General features: G+C 34.2%; 2 protein-coding genes across 2 annotated transcripts; one reads left to right on the top strand and one right to left on the bottom strand.

Moving 5' to 3' along the window:
* Window positions 1-1098: 1098 nt before the first annotated feature.
* LOC142351899 (tryptase beta-2-like) lies at window positions 1099-9957 on the top strand. Its single transcript, XM_075404155.1, has 4 exons — window positions 1099-1433; window positions 6699-6792; window positions 7139-7613; window positions 9928-9957. The coding sequence occupies exons 1-4, from the start codon at window positions 1193-1195 to the stop codon at window positions 9955-9957; spliced, it is 840 nt and encodes a 279-aa protein (XP_075260270.1). The 5' UTR covers window positions 1099-1192.
* Window positions 9958-21112: 11155 nt separating this feature from the next.
* LOC142351414 (sulfotransferase 2A1-like) lies at window positions 21113-23652 on the bottom strand. The gene is made up of 3 exons (XM_075403420.1): window positions 23152-23652; window positions 22337-22578; window positions 21113-21888 (listed from the first exon to the last, which is right to left on the bottom strand). Exons 1-3 carry the CDS (start codon window positions 23487-23489, stop codon window positions 21575-21577), a joined length of 894 nt encoding a protein of 297 aa, XP_075259535.1. The 5' UTR covers window positions 23490-23652; the 3' UTR covers window positions 21113-21574.
* Between the last annotated feature and the right edge of the window lie 348 nt (window positions 23653-24000).

Raw genomic sequence — 24000 nt, 5'->3', positions numbered from 1 at the left:
TGCTTAGGAGTATGTTTAGCTTGTCCTGGTGCCTATAGTGTTTAACTTCAAAAGGTAAAATTTCGCGTATTAGACGTTTGTTCTGTTGTGTAAGAACAACTAGTTGTAATTCATTCGAGTGTGTCGGTACGTGGGAGGAGGGTTGATCAACGTGATGATCCATTTTATTTGTTTCTTTGTTTAAATATTAGTAGTTTTTGTTTTATTTGTCTTGTGTTCCCACTTTTCTTAAGTTTTAAGTAGATAAAGAGTAAAAAACTATGTAATCTAGTTCTAAGTTTCTTTCTCAATAGAGAAAGGGGTGTTTTGTGTGAGTTCTTTTTACGGATTGTTAACTCAGTTTGTTAACTCACTGGTCGCACAAGTTAAGGCAGTCCGAGATGGGCTTCTTTTACAGCCTTAAGGTGTAAAGAGTTTGGGCTACTTATTTCTGCGCGCGAAGTAGGCTTACCTATATCTCTCAGACTAACCGACTCAATAAACACTGAAGATAAACTTCTATTAATACTTCTTAAAGTACAGCACCGGAGTCAAGAGTATACACATGGTGTATCTAACTAATAGACTGGTTATAGTTAGTGAAGTTCTCTCTATATAAAAGAAAATAGTGTCTTCTCAGTCTCTGGTTGGATGGAGGTGTACATCCAGTATTTCTACTGCTACAATACTAATAGATAAATCCGAGTTGATACGCTATATTCTAACTACACCAAAGGATTCGTCGCGTATGTACTCCTCTGAACGAAACTAAAATGCTTGACTGAACAGACGTGCAAGAATTCAACTTAATTATTAAAATTCTGTTATTTGATTCCGCTTTAGTTTGCATGCTCGTTTTTTACAACAGCATTTTTTGCGAAGTTTAAAGGCTAGTAGCATGACCACCCAAAATCGAAGTTCAATTAGTTCAACGATTGTACTACATTAAGCCTTGAAGAGTTCTAATGTCGGTTTTCACAAATTAAAACAATCAATAAACAAGTAAATGTTCATTGTCAAATAATAAGCGCAGAATAATTGATTCGTAATGAAATAAGAAACGCTACGGTCCGACCAACAAATTGTTGTTCATCAATCTCGCACTGTAAAAGTTCGAAATGAAAGAAAATTTTCCAAAACATTAGGCTCTTGCTATCATGAACTTTACGTTAAATAAATACTGCTCAATTGACGAGTTACTGTCTTGAAAGTTATGAAAGTTGAATTAGATTTCAGAAAACTATTGGTTTATTTCACAATTTTATGCCAACAATCGACAGTTTTGTGTCGAAACTTCAGCAGTGTTTTGCGTACTAACATTATCAATGGGATTGACAGTCCAGATAGGCCTTTCTATGTTCGGGTTCTGTTTGACAGAATGGACTTCTGCGGAGGGGCTATTTTGAGTCCTTATTGGGTCATAACTGCAGCTCACTGCATCTATACACGCAAAAGTTGGTTATTTCAAAAGTTATATATCTCAAACACTAAGACTAACGCCCATAGTACCTGGTATATGCTGGCTAAATTCTTTTAGAAAAAAACTGGGTTTTGCTTATCAAAATTGCTTTTATAATTACCTGTTAATTGCGTCGATACCATATCATTTCAAGGAGATTTACTCTAAACTAATACATATAGCGTCAGTATTCTCAGTTCCCTGATATGGTAATCATTGATCGAAGGTAGCAAATAATTTAGTTTACCATGGCCAGTTTACCCTTTTAAATATTTCGAATCGTCCCTGGCAATGGTCTGTAATGTATAAATTCTCAGCCAATCAAAGAAGAGTTGAATAACATAAACTGCACTAGCTCTAGACAACAAGAAAGAGTATACACAGGATAAGGTCCACCACCCGAGACAGGTATTGGCCAGATCGACTTGGGTCGCGCACAGTAGGGCTCTAGACTGACCATACCCAAGAATAGGTATTGACCAGACCGAACAGAGTTTGGCCACCATTGGTCAGACTGAACAGAGTTTGTCCAGACAATTGGCCAGACGGGACGGACCCTAGGCCAGACCATCGTCCAGATCATTGGCCAGACCGTCGTCCAGATCATTGGCCAAACGGAGCAGACCTTAGGCCAGACCATTGTGCAAACCTCTCGCGAGACGGAACAGACCCTGAGCCACACCATTAGCTACACTTACTTAAACGTGCAGAAGCATCCAATAAAGTTTGTAAATTATTTCTGAACGAGAAATGAAAATAAGAATTTTAAAAAATTAGTTAAAAAGCCGATTTGAAGACCAATGCGGATTTCAGAAATTATTTTGATGAAGTAAATAATCATCTAGAAGTTGATGTTGGTTACCAATGATTGGCCAATATTTTTATAAAATTTGTAGAGGACCGGCTTTTTTACTGGACCTACAGAACTTGAATATGCGCTATGGCCAGACCAAACAGACCAAAATGTGGGTATTGGCCAGACCAAAGATACCAGAATGTGGGTATATGATAGAACGTATGGACCAAAAATTGGTATTGGCCAGAGGGAGGGCGCCACCCAATTTTTTTCCAGACCATTGAGTTGGGTTGCACCCGACCCCCCTGTCTGCGACCCAAGCCAATCACGCCAATATCTGTCTTGTGTTGCAGACCTCATTCTGGGCATTGAATTATTCTCGACAGGTTTTTGGATATAAGCTATTCTATTTTTTCAGGAAAATTTTGTAAAGCAACGTCAAATGTAATTTTTAAATTTTGTTAAGTTAGATAACAAGTCTGTTACCTTTTATAGAAAAAGTGAACAATTTTTGTAAACTTAACGGCGCTATATGCAATGCCTTGTTATTTTCGTGCAAATAAAAATATTTTAAATAATCTTACAGGAAAAAAGTTCTTTACAAACGAGTAATTTGTGTCATGAGTTCTTCCAGGATCTTAATGACTCTAATACACATCTTTTGAGAGTCATTTAGATAATAAATAAAAAATTTTAAATTTATATATAGGATGTGATATATATATATATATCTGACGCCAAAAGTTTTAATTGAAATTTCAAATTTTCTTGTGTAAGTTTTGATGAAACTTTGAACAGAAAACTTTCCTTTTATCAAAATCTTATCGCAACAAGACTAGAAAAAATTCCCTGAGTCACTGAGGATATCTTTTTGATTTCTAAATTTTTCTAATTTAACTGAACATTACGTTGCTTCAGCATTATATTTTAATTTTAAGATTGTTGGATAGATCGTTTTAAGATTATTTGGGGAAAAAGTGGTTTGATAAGCCAAGACAAAAATGTCAGCTTCTTCTTAAAAAAAATGTTTTGTACATGTTGCCGAAACGAGGACCCGTGACGAGGAATAATTCAATAAATTACATTGTTGAATTAGCCAAAAAGTTGAAGTGGAGTATCTGACATTAACTTAAAGTTCTGACTTCTTTCTTCTCGAACAATTATTTCTGTTTTAAATTTTTTGACCGAAGCATAAAGATAACACAGCTTGATTCCCATTTTAATATTGAGAACCTTTTTATTACTCAAACTGAAAAAGCTGTGTTGATAAGGCATGATACATTAAGAGTCCAGCTACCCAATTTTCTCATATAATCATCACATTTCATATAATTAACCGCCAAGTCATAGCTAGCGCTTCCCCGACTATCGTCACCTAGCCCTGCCCCCACCCCCAAACTTTTTCCTAACTATCCATCTAGCTCCCACCACACGATTATGTATACTTAGCCTTTTTAATCCCCTTTAACCTTTACACCAAATACTTCAGCACTTACAACATTTAACCCGACATTGACACAACCCACGAATAACTCCTCAAATAACGTTCTTAAAATTATCATTAATAAAAAATGTGAATTTTTAACATTTTTTGCGGAGGTTTTTTTAAAGTAAAATAAGGCAAAATAGTTCGAATTTATTTTTTCTCAATCAAATTTTGTCAATTTTTTTGTTATTCCTTAATTCCATATTTTTGTCGTGTTTTTCATTTTCCAGAGCAATTTAAATATACTTTCAATTTCCGAAAACTAGATGATAATTGGTTAAATATCGCTTTAGCAATTTATTGTTGCTTTAAAATAAAAAGTTGCTTGACAACCCGGATGAAAATTTTGATGATGGTATAAATTTATGCGCAGTGCCAGAAAATGAACCCAGGACTAATATGGACAAAATTATTGAGTTTCTTTGTGTAGTGGACATACAATTATAATTTTTTGATTGCAACATCATTTTTCCACGGAAGTAAAAAGTCTTCTTCAATAAAACATTTTGCTATTTGATTGTGGTATTGCTTTTTACATCCCGTTGCTGATAATATTTACTAATTAATTAACTGCTCGAGAACAACATATGAGGCAATTATTGCAACTCAATGATCATTTTTTAGATTCGCCTTTTAAAGATTCGAAATGGACTATAAAAATTTAATAGTTTTTTTTCAGCTAAGCATATCTAACCATAACTTTAGCTCTGACTTTCTTTCTTTCCGTTTGTCTTTTTGAATAGTGAATTCTGTTTTTAACCATTTGACAGAAGCAATTAGAGAAAACGTTTTATGCTAATATTTAGTAGTTGGTAACTTTTTATCATATTCAAGGTGAATAGAATACAATGAGAAGATACGAAAAATTCACAGTCCCTCCTTTACCCAATCTGCTCATATGCCCATTACTTTTTATAGGAATTACTCCCCAACCGTCCCCTACCACGTACCCATACTACATTATCAATTACTTCCACTCGGACGTCACTTAACAGCGCGACATAAAAAAAATCTTCAAAAAGCATTATTTTCTATTATAATCCAAAATATTAACATGGTAATTTTTGACAAATTAGGGTACCTATAAACATTTTTTGAGTAATACTAGGCAGAATAGTACTAATTTCACTAATTTCATTTTTTTCTGTACACACTGTCATTTTCATGTTTTAGTCAAGTGTTGTTCTATATTTTTTCCGTAGATACTCATTTCGCTAGCTTGAGCGGTTTTATCCACTGTCCGTCATCAAAAATGGGGTGAATTTGGTATGACGCAAATATATTTATTGTTTGATCAGACTTCGCAGAGTTTTAAAACGCTCCAAAAAAAATAGTTTATCAAAGCTGCTTTGCAAGCTTAACTCAAAGCGTTTTTTAAGGGTGAGACCCGCTTATCAACCCCTCCCAACACTCTGCGTCCCCAATTTCTACTTTCCCCTTTCACATCTGTCTGTGGAAAGTTTCTCAATTTGAGGTTACATAAAAATTCGATAAACTGTTCTGGTTGCAATTTTGGAGTCTTTCCCATAATAGCCCCCCGCAGCTTAGTGGTCAGATAACCTATAGCCCCACAATCATGGTAAATATAGCATAATGGGGGCTACATTTTTAACGGGGGCAATAATGGGAAAGACCGCAAATTTGGTTGGCTTCTACAAAATGCTCTTGGGCTCATACTGTATGAAGCGCCAAAAAAATCAAAATTATTTTGGTTTTGTTTGGTATCAAGTTGAAAAAGTCCAGTGAATGTACAATTTTGTCGATATCATTGATTCTTGATTTCGGAAAAAAAGAATTCAATGTGAAGAGTTTCAAAACATAAAAAGCGTCACTATGTTCCATATAAGAAGTAGAAAAAGGGCCTTTTGTTTGCCTTAAAAGGTATTAAGTGTGTTTTTTCACCAGCTCCGATCGTAGTTTTTGTAAAAAAATAACTTCCTGAGATGCAAAAACTTTATTGATTTTTCTCTTATTTCAATCCTAATTGAACAAGTTCAAAGTTTTTGTTTACTTTTTTGTCTAAAATTTGTATTACATATTTTGAGCAATTACAGAGGCCCACTTAATTAATTTACACTCAATTAGTTTTGATGTGACGATACAAAAATTATTTTTTGTTTATTTTTGCGGTTTGTAATTGGGCATTCTGACGATTTTTATATTCTAAAATGAACAATCCAACAATTTGCTAGAAATGAAAATCAAACATCAACAATTTTCTATGCTTGAAAAAAACACCAAGCACATCCAAGAAAGTAAGGAACGGCCTTTTGCTCTTTTTGTCTAACTAAAACTACAAATACCGACAATTTTCTTATGTTCAAAATCCACAAATTCTGGATTAGTGCAAAATTCTTGTACAAAAAAAGTACCAAAACAGTTCTTCGGCTTAAGAATCTTCATGAAAACAATGCGGTTCCACTCTAACTTCGATGTCTTTTCCAAGAGCAAATTTCATACAAGCGAGGGGAAACTCATTGTTTCCCTGAGTCTCTGCCTCTCCCTCCAGCTTATTGGGCATTTAATTTTTACGCACCCGTGCGCACGTGCTATTTTTTACATAGTAACGAGCTCTATAACAACACATAATTAATAATTGAGGTCATAAAACACTTAGGGAGGAAACGGAATAGTTCCCAAAGTTCAGTGCTTCGAATACGTCAAAATGAATATGTATGGCAAATAATAGAGCTCATGATAGAGTTTCATGACCGGGCGTTTTGGCTATCAATGGAAACATTCCTGTCACAGTGATGTTTTTTTTCAACACAGGATTGGATCTTTTCTGCTTCTGCCCCCCCCCCCTCCAGTTCAGTGGGTGCATATTATTTGCACCACCGACGCACGTGCCATATTTTTACATAATAGTATACTGTGTAATGACACGTGCTCTGTAACTGGGGGTGCTCTGTAACACGAGGTACTGGGGGCACAAATGGAAAAAATCCACAGGATTATTGTTGTTGCTCTGGTTTCAGGAAAACCAATGATGGTTGAGGTGAGAAAATATAATGACCCAATGAGTACTCTGGCTGGTATGTACAAAGTAAACAGCTTCTACTTACACCCAGAGTAAGTATATCACACTGTAATTAAATATATAGACTCAATTATAACAGCGCTAGTGAAAATGGCACATGCGCAAAAAAATATAAATTTATGGTTGGCCAAATAGTGGACTAGAATGTTGTTGTTGGATCGGTTTATCGGCTTATTGATCGCAAATGCTCTCAAGTTTTTGTTTTGAAATGTTTCATTTTGTTAGGGACCAAAATCACCTATGTATTTTTTTCTGTATGAAGTTACGTAGGTTAATATAAATTTCTTTCCCCAAAATTAAATCAACGTTGGAGTTGCGCTCTATATCTTTTTTTCATCAAAATATTAAGTCGCAATAGCACTGAATTTTGTTTTTAAGTTTTGAATATTCTGATGAACCGATGAACAACATCGCACTTTTGCAACTTCGTGTGCCAGTCAAAAACGCTCTCAAACATATAATACGATTATGTCGAACACCCGAAGATCACGGAACGAGAGTTGGTACGTGCAGTATGGGCTCCATTTCGGCTCCGCGACCAAGTTTCCCAATTCGGCTAAGAGAAGCTGTTTTTACCGAAGATAAATTTGTATCACGCAATCCGTATGATATGCGATTGTGCAGAGAAGACTTTGTGTGTACAGAACGCATACCGGGCGATGAGACGACAAATTTGTGTTACAAAGATGATGGTGCTCCGATGTATACGATGAAATGCGGAAGTAGAATTCCGGATTGTTTGTATGGCATTGCCAGCCATTATCAAGCTTTGCCAACAAGAAATTCCGGAAGGAGTTCTAAGTGTACTGGGGGTAGTTATTTTGCGAGTATTCCTCATTTGCATGATTGGATTATGAAAACAATGCAGGCTCACAGATAGTTATTCTAACGAGCAATTGAAATTTTTCCAAAAAATAGATTATTTTTAAGGGCTCACATAGTTCCAAAATTCTCTCCGCCTTTGCAATTTCCCGGCAAAAAAGCTAGAAGCCGATTTTTTTTTCTACAAATATCTTAAAACCCAGCGATCAGGTCGAATGTTTCTCTCAAGGAACACATTTTGAAAAAAAGCTGCTCAGAGCAAAAAAAAATTGAGATGGGGCGTACTCTTCTGGGAGAAACATGTAGCTAAATGACAACTTTGGCAAGTTCTGCCCCCCCTCCTCCCTCGAACAAATAAGATAGGTTTATATTTTTTGGAAGACAGTGCCGGCTAATTGCACTAACAAATAAATCTTGTTAAACAGCCCCGAAAAAAACTAAAACTTTAATCTTCTATATTTTTGTCGTTTGTTTTTAAATTTCAATTTTGCAACATTATGGCATTTTTTTTATCGAGCCACAGTACTCGATCAAAGATTTTTTCGCACCAAAACATTTATTTGGCAGAACGGTAGGGGGAGTAATATTTTCCTCATTAAAATTATTTTTCAAATACATACTGTTAAAGCCACTTGGGGATTGTGTACTGGTATAAAAATCTGACGCTCAAAACTAAAAATTTCAAAAAAAATTCACCCAATGTTTGACAGGGTTTCTAAATGTCACAAAAAAAATCACCATTCTTCACAAAAAATCACCGTTTATAAAATCATCTTAACAACGAAATTCTAAACTAGAAACAACTAAGAATATTTTTAGAAACTTTTGGTCGTTTCTTTCCCAAAAACGTTTTAAAATTAATTTTTTGAAATGAATCAAACAAGCCATTTTTTATACATCAAAAAACTAAGATTAACGTATTTTAATTCTATGAGTGTGAATGTTTTATCTGATGTTTTCGCTGTAGAATAAATGATAGAAGACTTTCGAGGTTTTTAAAACTAGAACACTACGTTTCAACAAATAATTACCATGGTTTCTGAGATGAAATTGCAAAGGAAACAACTTTTGAAATTTCTGATGAATTACTTCGCAAAATTGTGAAAAAGAAATGTTAAACGATTCATCTATCAGGTAACAGCGAAACGAAAAATTTAGTTTGACATTTATTAAGAAGTATTTTATGCAGTGCATGTTTGATCTGAATATCTCAAAATACAAAGCAACTTAAGTTGCACAAAGTTTTCAGATAAGCTTATTAAGAAACTGTTCTCTTGCAAAAGAGTTATAATCTAAATTGAAAAATTATTGATACTTAACGACATTTTAATTTCACGTAAAATAAATACAAACCGCGGAAACGAAAATTTTTGTTTGCTGGTAAACTGCGAAAAGTTTGACCATTAAAGTCCTACGAGCATATATGATTCACTGAAAACATAAAGAAACCAAAATTTGTCAGCATGAAATTTTGTTTCTTAAAAGTCAAAACATGGTCAGAAGAATCTATTTTATGAAATAGGGCAGCTCATTTTGTAACAAATGGGATAATATCTAGATAAGGAAAACAAAGACTGTAAATTAGTTATTTAGCAACTAGAAATTGCTCAGAGCGACAGTTGATTACTATTGCTGGATTTTTTAAGATCGAAGAAAGACTTGTAGAACAACCTTAATAAAACGTGCAAAATTTTTGAGACTCATTTTGAAATTTTTTACATGGAAAATTGGGAAAAAAACGATTTTTTGAAATGTTGTTTTACGATTTATAATACTTTTAACGAACCACTTTTTTTAAATTTCCATCCCTGCATTAAAAAGTTTTTTATTCAGCATCTTTCACTTTGTGACGCTTTAGAGCAAGAGAACTTAATTGAATTGAACTTTTAAATGAAACCTTTTTTTCAAGAATGCTACAGCTTTATGAAAATTCACCTGGACATGAGAGCTTGTTTTCACGAAGTCTGGAAAATTAATTTTTGGCTGAAAACTTGAAAATTTTACACCACTTTTTTACTATCGGAAGTGCCGCCGACAAGCCGTTGTTGCAATTACTGAAAATTTTAATTTTTAGATAATGGTAATAATTTCTCAATCAAAGACGAAAAAAGATCGCCAATTTTTCCATTAATTTTTTTTTCTGCTATTAGTTTCGCAGATTTTTTTGTCTACGCATTCGTCTTATATCAATGAGAGCACTATTTGTACTTCCAATTTCCAGCAAAGTGGACGAAATTGTTTATGTTGTCTATTTTTTTGCGGAAAGTTTTTCTTTTTTCATCCAAAGACTGGCCCCATTTTTTTCTTTTTTGTAAGCTCCCAATTGCTTGTAATAGTTTAACCACACCAAAAATCTAATTAAAAATAAATTCTAAGTTTCTGATGTCTTCGGAAAATCGATTCACGTGATTGAAATTGTAATTGTAATTGAAATTTAATTAAAAAAATCAGATTTTTTTTGTGTCAGAAAGTTTGAAAAACAGTACGAGATGCTTTTTTATCTTTAAATTTTTTAGGTTCCAATTGTTGTTTCTCTTATGTTATTTTTGGTACCAAAAATGATTTAAATTAAGAGTCTTTTTTTACACTAAAAACTTCAGTCCCCTTTGAGCCAAATACCCCTTTCTGTTCGCAATGAAAAACGTAAGCTAAAAAATGGTATTCAATAAAAATGCAAAAAAGAATGTTCACTTCTTATATGTTATCTTTTGTGCTGAAAAGGGTTTATACTAAGAATCCATTTGCAATAACAATTTCAGTCCAACTTTGAGCCAAACACTCTTTCCGGTTGCAACGAAAAGCAAGCTAAATATTTGTATTGAATATAAAAGATGAAAGAAATTTTATAAATGAGGGGTTGTAATTTAAAATTTTTGAATAGTATCTTACTGCAAACAATTAATGGTTTTCAAACTGTTTCACCTAAATGATGTCCTCCGTGCGATTAATTTTTGATTTGAAGTATCCCCGGAATTTCCAAGATTGTGCAAATAATTGATCTATTAAGCCGCGAGTTACTTCAACTGTTATTAATAAGGACTACAGAAAATCAGATTTTTAAAACAATCAACAAAATTTCTCAAATAAACAGCAAAATTTTCTAGATCTAATTGCCATGGAAAAAAACGATAACAATGCCAATTGAAACACTTCAGTTGCACATTTTTTGGATTAATAAGGGGCAAAATTTTTTTTTTAAATTTATTAATAACAATTAGTTTTTTTAAACTAAAGTTTTGTAAACCTAACTTGCTCTCAATCAACTTGCATGAGCGTAGAACTACTTTTTCCACAATCTTTTCGGTGATAATGGCTGCAAATTTTTTTTGCTGATGTTAGTTATCTGATAAATTAGGTATTTTCGAGCTATTTTGAAACTCTAATTCTTATTCTTCCAATTTTTCAACAAAACCTATGTAATTTACATATCATCTTAAAATTAAAAAATATCTTTTTTGAATAACAAATTTGCAAAACAATCCGTCAATTTCGTTCCTTTAGATGAAATATTTCAACCTATTCGTCTGTTTTGCGCTGTCTCTTATCAAAATAAGCCTTTAAAAAAACTCTCTATTCTTTCAGGGCTACCTTGGAGCAAGTATAAAATGAATTTCAATTTAAAGCTTCGAGATTTTTTTCCCAAAATGGAGTGTTTGACGCATCAATAGTCTTCGACGCTTTATTTAGGCAGACTTTGTAACTTTTTATTGCAATTTTCCTTCTTTTTAGGTTCGAAATTGAAAATCTGAAATAAATGATGGTGTGGTGTTTGGTTTTTCGAAATTTAGCAAATTTTCGTTGAATTTTTTTCAGAACCTTACAATTGCTTGTAACTTCCTTTTCTGCATATCATTAATAACTTTTATTACACAAAGTTTGTTATTTTTTAATGTTTTTTACTCAGGGGGAAGAAAAACTCAAATCAGGTAACACTTGTTGCCCCTCTAACAAGTCATTATTGCCAACATCCTAAATACAATGATTTTCTTCTCATGCTCAAAACACTATAGAGAGTCAAGTCAATGAATAGACGTTTGATTAGTCAATCTGTACAACTTCTACTTTGTCTAATAGTTAATTTAGCTGGGTTTTACACATTGTACTGTTAAAACAGTTGTAGTTATTGTTTTTAGGTTTTTGTTGGAAGTTATTCAATTGCATCTAAAATTTGCTTCAGTTTTGTGGGTTCTTTTGCACAAAAAAAGTGAAATGAGCAAAAAAACAGATGGGTGTATCATATTTTGCTAAAATTTTGTTACTTTTGTTCAAAAAATTGTGGTCTCTATTTATATTTGACGTAAAATTTGGCAGCATTAACGCAGCTTACATATAACGAAAAAATCCTCTTTTCCCTCATCATCAAAAAATTAATTTGTTTTAAAAGCTGGGATGAAAATTCAAATTTGTTACGTGTTCCTTTCTCTCAGTAGGTCAAAAAAGAAATCGATATAGTTAAGTCTTTCCTACCTGATGAATTCTGATGTTGAGCTCAAAAATAACAGAGACAAATTTCAACTCAATTTTTATTTCAATTTTCTCCTAGCGTAGTCATGATTTTGATGAGCTAACAGGCACGAAAAGTTTTTTTGCCCTCAGGAAATAACTAATAAAGTAATAAAACATCCACTGAGCATAATAATTGGACTAACTGAGGCGGTTATAGTTCTCTTGATAAAATACAACTACTTTAGAAAGAACGGAACGTCCCCAAGGACGTGAAGCAACAATTTAACAAGTCAAAAGTAAAAAAGTATTTCTTTAGCTGATATACAGTCTCTATCAACAGTTGCCATAATTACGCATTAATAAATATACCTCAATTTTGTATGTTTTCAGTTCTAATTAATTCACATTTTTAACTTGTGGATTTATTTGTATCCGTGCTACAGACCGCAACAGTGGTGTCCACACCAACTACAGATAGGCAACGCTTTGAAATTGCAAAACGCTGAGTCCTTTACTACGTGGATTATGTCAACCGCGGCAAAATGTTGCTGGCATAAAAGTACAAACAACGTACAATCATTGAACAACATGAACCAAATGTTTTTTCGTTGTTTATTTGGCCTAGACGTTTTTGCAAACTTGAGGACCTAAGATACAAGAAAATGACTACTATTTTCTACCGCGCCTCGGAGAAGATACAGGATATTCTGACTCCAAAGCGTTCAATACAAGCCCGTCCAAACCCGCGAAAGAGTTGGTAGAAAAAGAAATTTGTATCAAATTTTTGAGGTCAAGACGCTAAATTTAGTCTATTAGACGGTATCCAAAGTTCGCCAACGATTGTTTTCCTCAATTGACCGAAGAACTACAGTCAAGTATTGGTTTCGCAAGTTTTTCGACAGCATACAAAAACCATGTATTTAATAAACAAGCGAAATATAACTTCCAAAGGACTTTAAGAAAACGCAACGGAAATATCACTCATAGTATTGTACTAAAAACAGTGGTAGCTTTTGTAAGCGATGAAGAGGAGAACGACCCGCTCTGTACGTCTTTCAATTAAATTGTGACCTATGTGAAAAATTAGTAGACCTTGCAAAATTGTAGAGATCAAAAGTTGTTGTATCATCCTTTGTAGCTCTTGGAGACTCTTGATATTGTGCCCTCCATCTTTCAGCTGACATGAAATTGAGCATCAATTGAGAATTGTGATGTATCAAGACGCTCAGAATTTTTCTCTTTTTAAATAAATTTTGAATTTTTCTTAGCCAACAAGTGCTAAGTCGAAAAAAATGGCAACAAAACTGCACTAACTTTTTTTTGTTTTCGCGCTAATTAATTTATTGACCGATGAAGTTAATGTTATTCTCTTACCAACTAAAAACTGTTCGAATTTCAATTGATATTCAACTGACGGACTCGGCCTAAGCGATGCGAGTGTATTTTCAACGGTTGAAAATTTTTAAAAATAACAATTACCGACATGGAATACAAAGTTTTCACATGCCAAAATTGCAATGTAATTAATTGTCAACTCATCTAATTTTTTTTGTATTTGTACGAAAAAAATATCAGTTCCATTTTTGATTCAAGGTTCAGTTTATTGACTTCTTTCGACCCGAGGTTTTGAGTCTTTGATCACGGTGTTCAGTCAACAACAGAACATCAACGCATGAATCTCCTGAAAACTGAAACCTGTAGCGCTAGAATTATGTCATTGGATTATGTATGGCAAAATGATGTTGATCAACACAAGGACAAAGTCAACACTAACCGTGACATTGTTGACCTACATTTAACTAATCTCTTTCTTGTAGCGTGCGCGGCAAATATGAACATCTATACATTAGAAGCATTATAAGCTCTAACATTCTATCAAAAACTACTCTTAAAGAAATCAGAATAGCAGATAAAATTTTGTTTTTCCCATGTATTTAGAGAGTATTAATGGCAGTAACGATAAATTTTTCTCTGTGTTCAAAGATACTGAAAAATGTGGCAATTTTTTTTAGCGCACCGCAGAGAAAAAGCTCACAATAGAGACTTTGAAACGCTCAAATTAGCAATCAACACAAAACCACAATTGGTAAAGAGTTATCTTAGTTTTGAGAGACCACGAGCCACTTTTCAGATAAGTCCATAAGCAAAACTCAGCCTAAGTCAGGTGGTAAGTTTGACCAAATCAACATATTCTACAAAAGAGAGGGTAAGTTTTCGCGGGAAACATCTTCCAAGTAGAGATGGGAATATTGACAAGTTTGGGCCCTCTAAACCCATTCTGTTCAATCAGAGGGATTATGTATGGTGTTGATTTTGTCAATTTTTTTACATTTTGTTCAATATGGTGATTGTTAGGTAATAAATTGACTCTGAAGCTGGTCTTCCACACATCGAGTCTCCTAATTTTACGGAATGTAATGAAACATATATTCTAGACTTTTGGTTGCTCATATTTGGTTGCGACTTCTTGTCAGATGTTTTCGGGAAAGAGTAACTCTCAGGTTTTTTTGGCGGTAGCTTTAATCATCAGCAAAATGTCATGCTTTTCTTGAGTTCCCAAGGTCATTGGGAACATGCTCCAAGAAGGAGGGCAGGGGTTGAAGATCATCTTGATTGTCGTTTGACCCGATATCCTTGAACCTATATAACTGGAAATGAAAATACTGTAAGGGTAATAACATCAAAGGGGGTGGATGTAGCTCATGTTGCCTAAAACCGGAGCGAAAAAATTGAATTAAAAAAACTACGGAGAAAAAACCCGTGCAAGGCCGGCGACCGGACGCACGAACGAGCCGTAAGACGTTTTTACTTTGGCAACTCGTACTTCACCGTCTCGCCCAGGGGATGTTTCCACAACTCTTCCAAGGAGCCAGATTCCTCTCAGCGTCAAGTCTTTGAGTACCCACACAACATCTCCAACTTTCAGAGGAGGCTGGTTGTTGTCTGTCCATTTACGTCTCTTGAGTAATGTCGGCAGGTATTCCTTAATCAGGCGCCGCCACACGTGGTTCATCAACTACTGTACGTGCCTCCAGTTCCTGAAACTAGCTGGCTGTTGATCTCCAAAGTTTCCGAGTGGCAGGGAACTGTACGGGCGTTGAATGAGGAAATGGTTAGGAGTGAGTGGTTCTTCGTTTTCAGGCTGATCAAAAACGTTTGTCAAGGGTCTGGAATTCAGAATTGCTTCGACTTCAACCATTATTGTCTCAAAAATGTCGAAGGAGAGACGCTTAGATCCTAGAATGATCAAAAGTGTCCTCTTGACGCTCTGAATCATCGCTCCTACACGCCACCAAAATGAGGGCCGTATGATGGTATGATTTCCATGTGGTTTTGACTCTTGCTAGGGCTCTATAAATCTTGTCTTTGTCTAAAGCCTTAACCAACTTCTTCAGCTCTTCCGAGGCGCCGACAAAAGTTTTTCCGTTATCGCTGTACAATAAAATAGGTTGGCATCTTCGGCAGGTGAACCGTCGATATGCATTGAGGAAGGTGTCTGTATCTAATTCTGGACATGTTTCCAAATGGACTGCTCGCGTAGCGAGGCATGTAAAAATAAGTCCATATTGATTCTCGTTTTTGCTTTGTTTGTCTTCAATATAAAACGGGCCAAAAAAACCAGTCCTGAGTTGGCAAACAAAAATTCGTTTTCTTCTGTGGGGAAGCGGAATGCAGGAAGTGGGGCCATTATTGGTTGAATATTCTGAGTGTCAAAACGGCGACACAAAAAACATCGGTATTTTATTGAACACAGTGTTTTTCGAAGTCCAATGACGTAGTAGCGTTGTTGAAAGAATGCTTTGACCGGTTCTGTTGCTTGATGAGCACAAATTCTGTGCGCATGTTCAGGGTATAGTCTCGCGATTTTTTCCTTTGCGTCCAAGATTATTGGACATTTTTCGTTCTCCAATTCTGTTGGAGCAAATTGGAGACGGCCACTAGATCGTAGGAGTCCGTTTTAGTCAATTATTGGATTTAAGTTTCTCAATTTGCTCTTCGCGTCTAACTTTTGTGTTCTTTTTAATGCGTTGATTGTTGAAGAGAAAGCATTGTTTTGAGCCCACTTTAGCAGAAAATTTTGAGATAAACAAACATCCTCTTTAGTGTATTGACTTTTGTTGGAACGATTCATCTCAGCTCTGTAATTTAAATTGAAGACCGTTGCGAGGGTTGAAAGTAGCTAATTCCAAGTTGAAAAGCTGCTCGTGTCTAGAACAGGTTTGATTGGTGTTTTTCGACCAAATTTTTTTGTTGTGCTAAATCTTTTGTTGTGCTAAATCAATAAACCCGACCAAATAATTGCTCAACTTAAGAATATCAAAATTTTCACTTCAGTAGAATAAGTGTATGGTTTTTGAATGGTTTTTATTACAAACTTTTACAAGGACAAACACTTTTTTTGAAAGGGAATAAAAATTGCTTAGAGATTGCTATTGCTTAGACCTTGTGTTGAAAAAGATCAAAACGTTTTTTTATGCGGTGCGAATAGGCAACCTGAGCTACAGACAAGCAGACAAGACAACTCGATTTGTGATGAAGCTCATTTGAAATTCCTTCTCTTTAAATTGAACTGCTTGCTTCTTGTTTTCTTTTCAAAACTTTTGAAATCTTTACCTTGAAAATTCCTTCCGTTTTTGTAAGGTCTGGCACTAATTTTTGAAGATCATCTACAATGATAACTACTGACACCAAAAAAGCTCTCTTCTTCCATCTGGTGACTACTGAGACCGAAAAGAGGACTTCTTTCGGCAACTTCTGAGACCGCGGACAGAAAGGAAGAGACGTTTAAGTTTTTCAACTCAAAGGGATTATTTAAGTGAGCAAATATGAGTGGGGAATTATTTCGAGCTTTTGATTTTCTTGTTTTTGAGCTAAAAAAAAGAGAGTTTTTAAGTTTTCCCTTTTTTTAGAAGTTGTTTTCAGTGCATACTACCCCATTAACTAGGCGCGAGGCTAGTAGTATGCACAACTTGAAAACAGAAAATGTGATCTTCTCGTTTTCTTAAGAATACATATTACCCCATTAACTAGTAGTTTAAAAAATAAAATTTCTCAGCTGGTTTTGTAATGAAGTGACGAGGCTGATTCAATAAGTTTTTTTTAAACTCGGTTGACATTTTTGAATAAACGTTAGAAAAAAATGTGTTTTGGTTTCTATAAGTTAGAGAAGCAATTTTTGCCACTTTTCTACTGCTTCTTTGCAGTTTTGCAAAAATGATTTTAAAAAATTATCAGCTTGTTCTGAAATAAAATGAAGTGATGCGATCAATAGGTTCTCTTGGATCTAATAGATATTTTAACGAAAACTTTTTTAAATTTTTCTTTTTTTTGTGAAAGAAACAATTTTGCAAATGTTCTGTTGCCTCTTTACTAAATGCAAAATCAAATAACCAAATCTAAAGCTTGTTTAAAACCAAACTGAGGGGGCTCAATGAATAGGTTTTCTAAGATCTACTAATTGTTTATTTTCAAAACGTAAAGAAAACGGTTTTTGAAGTCACAGAGGCAATTTTGCTAAATTCAAGCGGCTTCTTTACTAAAATTCAAAATTGATAACTAACTTTAATGTTTGTATTATAGCAAGATCAGGAGGCTCAATTGAACGGGTTTTCTTGGATCTAGTAATTGTATCTATCAAAACGTCAAGAAAACTTTTTTTTTGAATTTTTTTTTAGTCAAAGAAGCAATTTTGCCAATTTTAAGTTGCCTCCCTATTAAAATGCAAAATGGATAAACGAAATTTGAAGCTTGTTTTCTAACAAACAGAGGGGACACAATGAATAGGTTTTCTTGGGTCTACTAATTGTTTATAACAAAACGTAAATAAAACGTTTTTTGATTTTTTAAAGTCAAAGATGCAATTTTTTGCCAAATTCTAGTTTTCTCTCTGCTAAAAGCAAAGTCCATAAACTAACTATTAAACTTGTTTTATAGCAAACTCAGGAGGCCCAATCAATAGGTTTTCTTTGATCTACAAATTGTTTATATCATAGCGTCAAGAAAAAGTTTTTTGAATTTTTAAAGTCAAAGATAAAATTTTTTGCCAAATTCTAGTTGTCTCTCTGCTAAAAGCAAAGTTCATAAACTAACTGTTAAAATTGTTTTAGAGCAAACTGAGGGGGCCCAATCAATAGGTTTTTTTGGATCTACTAATGGTTTATATCATAACGTCAAGAAAACGTTTTTTGATTTTTTAAAGTCAAAGATGCAATTTTGCCAAATTCTAGTTGCCTCTTTGTTAAAATGCTAAATCTATGAACTAACTTTAAAACTTGCATTATAGCAAATTGAGGGGCCCAATCAATAGGTTTTCTTGGATCTACTAATTGTTTATGTCAAAACGTCAAAAAAACGTTTTTTGAATTTTTTAAGTTAAACTTGCGATTTTGCCAAATTCTAGTTGCCTCTATGTTAAAATGCAAAAACGATAAACTAACTTTCAATTCTATATTAAAATGAACTGAGGAGAACCAATCAATAGGTTGTCTTTGATATACTAATTTTTTATATCATAACATCAAGAAAAAGTTTTTTGAATTTTTAAAGTCAAAGATGCAGTTTTTTGCCAAATTTTAGTTGCCTCTCTGCTAAAAGCAAAGTCCATAAACTAACTGTTAAACTTGTATTATTTTAAACCGAGGGGGCCCAATCAATAGGGTTTCTTTGTTCTAATAATTGTTTATATCATAACGTCAAGAAAACGTTTTTTGATTAAGTCAAAGTTGCAATTTTTGCCAAACTCTAGTTGTCTCTTTGCTAAAAGGCAAAGTTCATAAACTAACTATTAAACTTGCATTATAACAAATTGAGGGGGCCCAATCAATAAGTGTTGGATCTACAAGAAAACGTTTTTTGAATTATTAAAGTCAAAGTTGCGATTTTTGCCAAATACTAGTTGTCTCTTTGCTAAAAAGCAAAGTCCATAAACTAACTGTTAAACTTGTATTATTTTAAACCGAGGGGGCCCAATCAATAGGGTTTCTTTGTTCTAATAATTGTTTATATCATAACGTCAAGAAAACGTTTTTTGATTAAGTCAAAGTTGCAATTTTTGCCAAACTCTATTTGTCTCTTTGCTAAAAGGCAAAGTCCATAAACTAACTATTAAAATTGTATTATAGCAAACTGAGGGGGCCTAATCAATAGGTTTTCTTGGTTCTACTAATTGTTTATATCATCACGTCTAGAAAACGTTTTTTTATTTTTTTAAGTCAAAGATGCAATTTTTGCTAAACTCTAGTTGTCTCTTTGCTAAAAGGCAAAGTCCATAAACTAACTATTAAACTTGTTTTATAGCAAACTGAGGGGGCCCAATCAATAGGTTTTCTTGGATCTACTAATTATTTATATCATAACGTCAAGAAAACTTTTTTTGAATTTTAAAAGTCAAAGATGCAACTTTTGTCGAAATCTAGTTGTCTCTTTGTTAAAAAGCAAAGTCCATAAACTAACTTGAAAACTTGTATTATAGCAAACTGAGAGGCTCTATCAATAGGTTTTCTTGGATTTAATTAAAAGTTTTCTTTAAAAGGTTGGAATAACGTTTTTCGATTTTTGACGCTCAAAAAGCAATTTTGCGACTTTTTGGTTTTTTGGGCAAAATTTCACATAAAGAACTCAACTAAAAACAAGTCAATTTAAAGTCCTGCTAAACTGTTTTATTCAACTAGTAATTTTACTGTCATGTAAATTTTTTGCGACAAATACAAAAAAAATGTTTTTGAATTTTTCCGATGCAAAAACGCTATATCGTTTTTTCGTGCAATTTGTGTGTTTTTCTTTTGCTAAGTGCGACATATAGTTTCTCATGGCTATTTCTCTTGTAAATCATCCACAAAAGATCGTTGGGGGACAATTTTCCTGTTTTTAATTAGATTTTTTATCGCAAAAAAACTTCATATTTATTTCTGGATACGTCTAACCGGGGAAGGGACTTCTGAGGTGACGTATGGAACCTCGGGCAATCATCTCTTGGTGACGTCTGCAACCAAAAAAAGTCAGGCCTTCTTAATCGGGTGACGTCTGGAACGCTTAAAAAACTCTTCTTGTCTATGGTGACGTCTGAGACCAAAAAAATCGTCTTGGGGGGTCTTTTCTCGATGCTGATTGATGACTTTTGATGCATTTCTTGCTAGCGCTGAGGTAAGTTTCTCATGCGTCTCATTTCTCTTTCTGCTTGTAGATTGAGTACGGTTATTGGTCTTGGGGGGGTCTTTTCTTGATGCTGATTGATGACTTTTGATGCCTTTCTTGCTAGCGCTGAGGAAGGTTTCTCATGCGTCAGCTTTCTCTTTGTCTGGGGGGGGGGGTTGATGTCGCCCTCTTTGTTTAAAAAAAATTCCTTCTCAGATGGCAGACATTGTTTCTTAATCACGGAGGTAGGTCTCCATTTTATGTAATGAAACAGATATTCAAGTCTTTTGGTTGCTCATATTTGGTTACGACTTCTTGTCAGATGTTTTCGGGAAAGAGTAACTCTCAGGTTCTTTGGCGGTAGTTTTAATCATCAGCAAAAGGTCATGCTTTTCTTGAATTCCCAAGGTCATTGGGAACAGGGAACATTTTTTAAAAGAATGATCTTGTGTCTGTTTTTTTATTCCTTTTAATTTATCTTCGAGGTCGGACTTGAGTGAGAAATCCACCTTATAGAAAAATGATTTCCCTGAAACCTTTCATTAAATTTTTTAATCTGTTTAGGTATACCAACTGTTCAATTATTTTACTTCTCAGAAAACGGAGTTTGTCGAATTTAGTTGAAAGTGTTTCTCTGAGGTATATCCCAGGACACATGGGAGTTTTTAACCGAGATTGTAAAAAAATTTTTGAGAAAAAAACTTTATTTACAGAAACGGACTCTACCCCTATCTAAAACGTTCTAATTTTTAACAATTTCAATAAAAAAAACTGAAAATTAACTGTTTTTTTAGTTGATATGGAAAAAAACAAGCATAAATTTTGGTTTGTTCCTAATGTCTCATTTTGTCCGTATATTGTCGGCTCACCAAATGTTGTCTTATCGCTGTCATCCGTGCCAGATAATATGCCAACATTAACCAAAAATAAATAAAAGTTAATATTATATGCTCAAAAAGAATGAATAATTTAAATTGATTGCTAAATTAAATGCCTTCTTGATTCTAATTTTTCCTTCACCGTCTCTAAAATATTATGTACGTATACAAAATATATTTAAAGCATATTAATTAAAAACTTAGTTACGTGTGACAAGGAATTTATGGGTGTCTATTCGTCCCCCTCCCCCGTTCATTGTTTTCTATGCCACAATTTAATGATTTTTACTAGCACATTACTAGAAGCACATGCGCTTCGGGGTGACGTAGGAGTTATGTGCCCCACTAAGCGGGTGGGGGCATAATAGATCCAAAATTTAGGTTTATTTAGGTTTATTTAAATTATCTTGGAAATTAAGTATGGACCAGTTTTAAAATTAAAAAATGTTTGAGCTTACTTCGCTGTTCGCTAATCGATGAATTTTTTTTGAAATTCAGCCTGAGATCTGTCATTGGTACATATTTCTATTTAAATTCACTCATTTATCAACTTAAACAGTTCTTCAGGATATTCTTTCTTTTTCTCTTCGACCCATTTGTCAAACTTTTCCTCCTGTTCCTTGGAAAAATGGTTTTTCCAGTCTCCAGATATTCCTTTTCGGACAAACATCTCTAGCCCAGGAGCCAGTGTTGTTTCTTTCATTTTCTCCACATTGGTCTCAATCTTCACCTCTTTTATGACGTCATCGTTTGTGGAAATTTCCAGGAATTTAGCCACTCTCGAAGCGTTGTCTTCGAAGTCGGTGAGAAGGTCCTCGTATTTCAGAATTAAAGTTCGATCGGGGTTCTAGTCGTTCGAAATACTTCTTCTCATTTTTGGGAAACAATTATTAAGTAAAGTTAAAGTGAAAAAAAACGGGTTTTTCTGCTGAAGAAAACTAGAAGACTTCAGCTCTACCAAGTTTTAGCAAGCCAAGTTTTGGGTCTTTTCCGTTTGTGCCCCCCCCTCCCCTAAGCCTAATGGGTGCATATTATTGCTAGAAAAAATGGAAAAAAGCCCAAATTTTTATTCACTTAGTCTCATTTTAATCTCTTAGTATAATAATTGTAGTTACGGTGGGTTCTTAGGAAGCCATTTTTTCTTATACGAAAGGGCCAATACATGCAAATGAAGGCGATAATTGACCCACAGTAATTCAATACTGGTTTTGACTTGAAAACCTGTTTTTTTACAACCCTCTGACAGACGCGGGTCTTACAAATTTACAGATGAAATATAAGAAGCAGTATCAATCCTTGTTGCAAAAATCCAGCCATTCCGAGTTGTGTTTGAACCAATCGCCGTTAAGTGCGCAACCTTCTAGAAACATCTCGAAAAAAGTGTCGAAATCGAAGTCAAAGTCCAGAGTTGGATTGCTCTTATTGAAGTGATACGAACTGACGAGAACGTCTCGTGGGTTCCGAATTACGAAGATCACTTTTCCTTGTTCTTGAATTGATTTGGGGGCGATTGAAATTGGAACGTGAGTTTTGACAAATCTTGATGGAACTGTTTCAATGTCTGATTCTCAAAAAATCACCGTTTTGAAGACTATTTAATTAAATTATAACGTGTTTAGCTATCTTTGTGAAATAATATTGTGACCGCGAAAATTCTAAATATATAGAAGATCAACCTAAAGTTAATCGAAAACTAAATTAAGTTAAAATTAACTATGGCACAATGTAACATTTTCAATTATTTTAAACACTGAACAAATCTGGGATCTTTTCCGTTTTCCCCTAACCCCCCAAAATTCAAGTGACTCTGAACAGATCATGTTCGAGGTCACGAGTTCACACCAGGCCATTGCTCGAATTACAATCGGGAATAAATCGAGTCGGGTTTTCATGCGATCGTAGAGGTCATTTCGATCACAGACCTAATCCTGGGGCCCTTCCCTTTATGTTATAACTTCATATTTTCTTATCACCCCTCCCCACATGCATTTGAACGCCGTTACGTATACCAATCTATTTAATAGGGTAAATTGTGGGTCCCAAATATCCATTTGAAAAGATACTAATGCTATTTTTGCTACAATGAAATGAAAAAAAAAGAAACAGTCCCACCTTGGGCTTTCAGTTTTCAGAGCAGTTTCATATCCACAATACTTCACGTGTTCCAGGGAAAAGTTCAGCTCAACATGCGGAAAGTACTTGAACACATCGAAAGTACTCTTCGAAATAGCTTCGGCTCCGAATTTGAGCCCAGAAATGATTCGTTGGGTGAAAGTCGTGCCGCTGCGTGGGTAAGTAGCAAGAAGAACGTCATTCGGCTCGAGGGGAAAGTCGCGCACTTTTTTGAGGTAATCGCGGTCGTAAAAATAGTACATCAAAGTATCATTAGCTAAATATTCACCCGAAACTTTTGCAAATCGGTGGTTTGTTTCTTTGATTTCGACCGTCATTGTAAATCAGATTTAGAATTCAACCGATACTCAAACTCTATGTTTAAAATATATCACATGTATATACAAGATCTAGCATTAAATTTAGTTATAAACTAAAGGTCGTTACAATTTGTAGAGTTGATATAATCTGTTTGCATTTTCTACGCTTCAAAGGTTATCTTCATTTCTTTTACTTACAATAAAATAACAGATGGTGTTTTAAATCAAGCGTGAAAATTAGAATATTAGAATGATCTTGTGACTAACTAACAAAAAAAAAGATTTAAGCATAAAATATGGAGTATTAATATAATTTTGTCTTAAAAATATTTTAGTTATTAAATGCAAAATTTGGTTGAAAAATTGCATCAAAATTCATAAAGGTTGTGTCTTTTTTGACGTTGTTCACGTATGAATATTTGTGAAGACAAATTACCGACGGGCATCGCTCACATTTGTTCCTCTTTCTCATATTTAGATAGCTCAATCCGACTCATTAGATGCAAAAATTCAAAAAAATTAACGAACT

This window comes from Convolutriloba macropyga, chromosome 13 (assembly GCF_964194025.1).
Source record: "Convolutriloba macropyga chromosome 13, txConMacr16.3, whole genome shotgun sequence".
In the NCBI taxonomy this organism is placed as follows: Eukaryota; Metazoa; Xenacoelomorpha; order Acoela; family Convolutidae; genus Convolutriloba; species Convolutriloba macropyga.
Note: the sequence above shows the minus strand (reverse complement) of the source record. Positions and strands in the feature narration are given on the sequence as shown.

Coding starts and splice junctions, on each gene's coding strand:
- LOC142351899 (XM_075404155.1), top strand. CDS start 1,193: ATGAAAGTTGAATTAGATTTCAGAAAACTATTGGTTTATTTCACAATT. Junction 1,434..6,698: donor CTGCATCTATACACGCAAAA/GTTGGTTATTTC, acceptor CTCTGGTTTCAG/GAAAACCAATGATGGTTGAG. Junction 6,793..7,138: donor AGCTTCTACTTACACCCAGA/GTAAGTATATCA, acceptor TTTGTTTTTAAG/TTTTGAATATTCTGATGAAC.
- LOC142351414 (XM_075403420.1), bottom strand. CDS start 23,489: ATGACGGTCGAAATCAAAGAAACAAACCACCGATTTGCAAAAGTTTCG. Junction 22,579..23,151: donor CTGAAAACTGAAAGCCCAAG/GTGGGACTGTTT, acceptor AGTTCCATCAAG/ATTTGTCAAAACTCACGTTC. Junction 21,889..22,336: donor ATGGCTGGATTTTTGCAACA/AGGATTGATACT, acceptor TTTCGAACGACT/AGAACCCCGATCGAACTTTA.